This window comes from Coenobita brevimanus, chromosome 2 (assembly GCF_032717465.1).
Source record: "Coenobita brevimanus isolate Jiangsu-jjx chromosome 2, ASM3271746v2, whole genome shotgun sequence".
NCBI classification, from domain to species: Eukaryota; Metazoa; Arthropoda; class Malacostraca; order Decapoda; family Coenobitidae; genus Coenobita; species Coenobita brevimanus.
Window position 1 is genome coordinate 33,853,407 of NC_136955.1, and position 2,620 is coordinate 33,856,026.

The following is a 2,620-nucleotide window of genomic DNA, read 5'->3' on the forward strand; positions in this document are numbered from 1 at the left end:
GTATACATTATTTTGTATAAGAATAGGGCATAGGGCTTATTTCAATGGATGAAACCAGTGGAAAATTCTGGGGAAGATTTGCTTAGCGCAGCGTGGCAGGGCAGGTGAGAGGAGAGGGTAATAAATGGGAGGTAGGGAGGGGAGTCAAGAACGGGGAAAAATGGCTAAATTGTCAACAATGGATGGGAGTACAGATGACATTAGAAGCGTTGACTATTGTTGGACATTGGCAGTTCTGATAGATGATACAAGCCACCACTTGTAAGCCTGGGAGAATTCAAAAGAACACAGAATCACAAAAGTGACGCCCCCCGGTATGATCCATTGCGCCCGAGCGTCACGAAAGTGATGCCCCGCGGCTTAGGGGTTAAACTCCAACCTTCCAAGTGCATCCTGGCCGCGAGGACTGTTGCTTTCTTGGGGCATATAGTTTCAAAAGAGGACATTTTACCTGACCCCCTAAAGCCGTGCATTATTGCAGAGCTCTTCCTACCGGAAGACGTCCACGAGGTTCAAGCCTTCCTGGGCCTCACCTCATACTACCATCGGTTCGTGAATCGATTCACGAACATTCCCAAGCCCCTACACGATCTGACCCAGAAGGGAGAACCTTTTACCCAGACCAGTGAACGACAGGCTGCCTTTCAGGAACTGAAAGACAAGCTCATTACGATCTCAGTCGTGGCTTTCCCTGATTACTCCCTGCCCTTCTGCCAAATACAGACATCTCCCTGATTGCGATCGGTGCCGTCCTTGCCAAAGTCCAGGAGGGACGACAACATATCATTTGCCTGTGCCAGTCGCACCCTTAACCAGGCCAAAAAGAACTACGCCATGAGCAAGCGAGAGTGCCTGGGCATCACCTGGGCTCTGGAGCATTTCCAGACCTATCTCTCTTAGACGAATGTTACTATCATCACAGATCACCAGTCACTCCAATGGCTGCGCCAATCTGACACCCACAATGCCTGGCTCATGAGATGGAGTGAAACGCTGGAGGAATTTGATTGAGATTGCCTATCGCCCCAGCAAGCTCCACACTAATGCTGACGCACTCTCACGCCTGCCCCTTCATGCCATTCAGTGCGAGCCGGAGCTCCTCCAACAGTGGCATGACAAAGACCGCCCCCCCTGGATTCCACCCCACTTGTTCACCCAACTCCACCGACAGGGCAACAATTTATTCACCCCATTGGGCCACATCCTCCTCGACCCCGACACCACTTTAGACACCATGAAACATCGCGCCGATAGTGGAATTAACTTAGGAATCAAGAAGCTCCTCCAGGTGTTCAATGACACCTATTGGACCCCTAACCCCAGCAACCTAGCCAAGCAAGTCACCCAGTCCTGCTGCACCTGTGCATTAGGCAATGATATCACCCGCACCACCGGTCCATCAGGCAGTATAACCGCCCACAAGCCTTGGCAATTGCTATCAGTAGATATGGTGGGGCCCCTGCCCTCTAAGTCTGGGTAACAGTATATCATGACCTTTGTGGACACATATTCCAAGTTCCTCATCACGTGCCCAGCCAAGGAGCATCATGCTGTCACTGTGGCAGATGCCCTTATCCGCCACGTATTCACCTATATTGGAATTCCGCATGCCATGCACTCGGACAGTGCCCCCAAAATTACCAGCACCATATGGTGAGAGCTAGCCGACCTATTTGACTATCGCATCCCCCACTCCTCTCCATACTGGCCACAGGGATACAGAATTTGCAAGAGGAGCCACCACACCCTCATGAATCAAGTGCGGACCAGAATTAAGAGAAAGAAAAATGACGACTGGCCTGCCCATGTTAAAATCATCCAGCGGGGAATCAAATCCTGCCCCCGAGAAGATGGCATATCCCCTCACGAGCGAATCTGTGGGAAGGCCCCTCTCCTCCTGTCACTACGCTGACACCTACAGCCTCCCACCACGCCCCCCACGTCTGACCCCCTCCATCACTTCAAACGTCGTCTTCACCACTTGCAAAATGACCTGGACCTCCAACCTGATGACGCCCTCTCAAACACTTACAAACATGGTGATTCCATGATGGTTGCCAAGCTCCCAATCCCCACAAACTGTACTCCTGCTTCATGGGCCTCTACACCATCACCCACGTCCCTAACCCTTACCAAGTGTTCATATATTATCATAACACGCCACAAACATACAGGAATCGCAATGTGCACCCGTTCTGCACCACCACCGCCAGCCTCCAGTCCACCTTACCAGCTCCCCACATCACCTCATCACCACTCACCACCTCTGACCCTTCCTTCAACTCCTATGATTGCTACATCACCCCTTCCTCCTTCCTCCCATCCTCACCTACACTCTCACCTTCCGCCCCTTATGCCACCTCACCTCCCACTTCACCACCACTGCAAATCCCTTCCCCCAGCCAAACCTCCACCCCCTTGTCGCTGCCTCTCTCGATCCTACCACCTCACCTGTCACCTCGCCACCCTCACACCGCCAGGGCATGCCAGGACCACCCACCATCCACGCACCCCCACACGCCCGCCCCTCATCCTCCACCTCCCCCACCACTGCATCACTGCCCCCCAACATCACCTCATCTCCCTCCCCCCACCCCAACCCAAACCCCACCACCCAACG

The 2,620-nt window shown here is 53.1% G+C and overlaps 1 protein-coding gene across 1 annotated transcript; it reads left to right on the forward strand.

Annotated features, from left to right (window-relative positions):
• Nucleotides 1–348: 348 nt before the first annotated feature.
• Nucleotides 349–735, forward strand: LOC145392159 (uncharacterized). Its single transcript, XM_080266612.1, has one exon. It carries the CDS (start codon nucleotides 349–351, stop codon nucleotides 733–735), a length of 387 nt encoding a protein of 128 aa, XP_080122738.1.
• The last annotated feature ends 1,885 nt before the right edge of the window (nucleotides 736–2,620 follow it).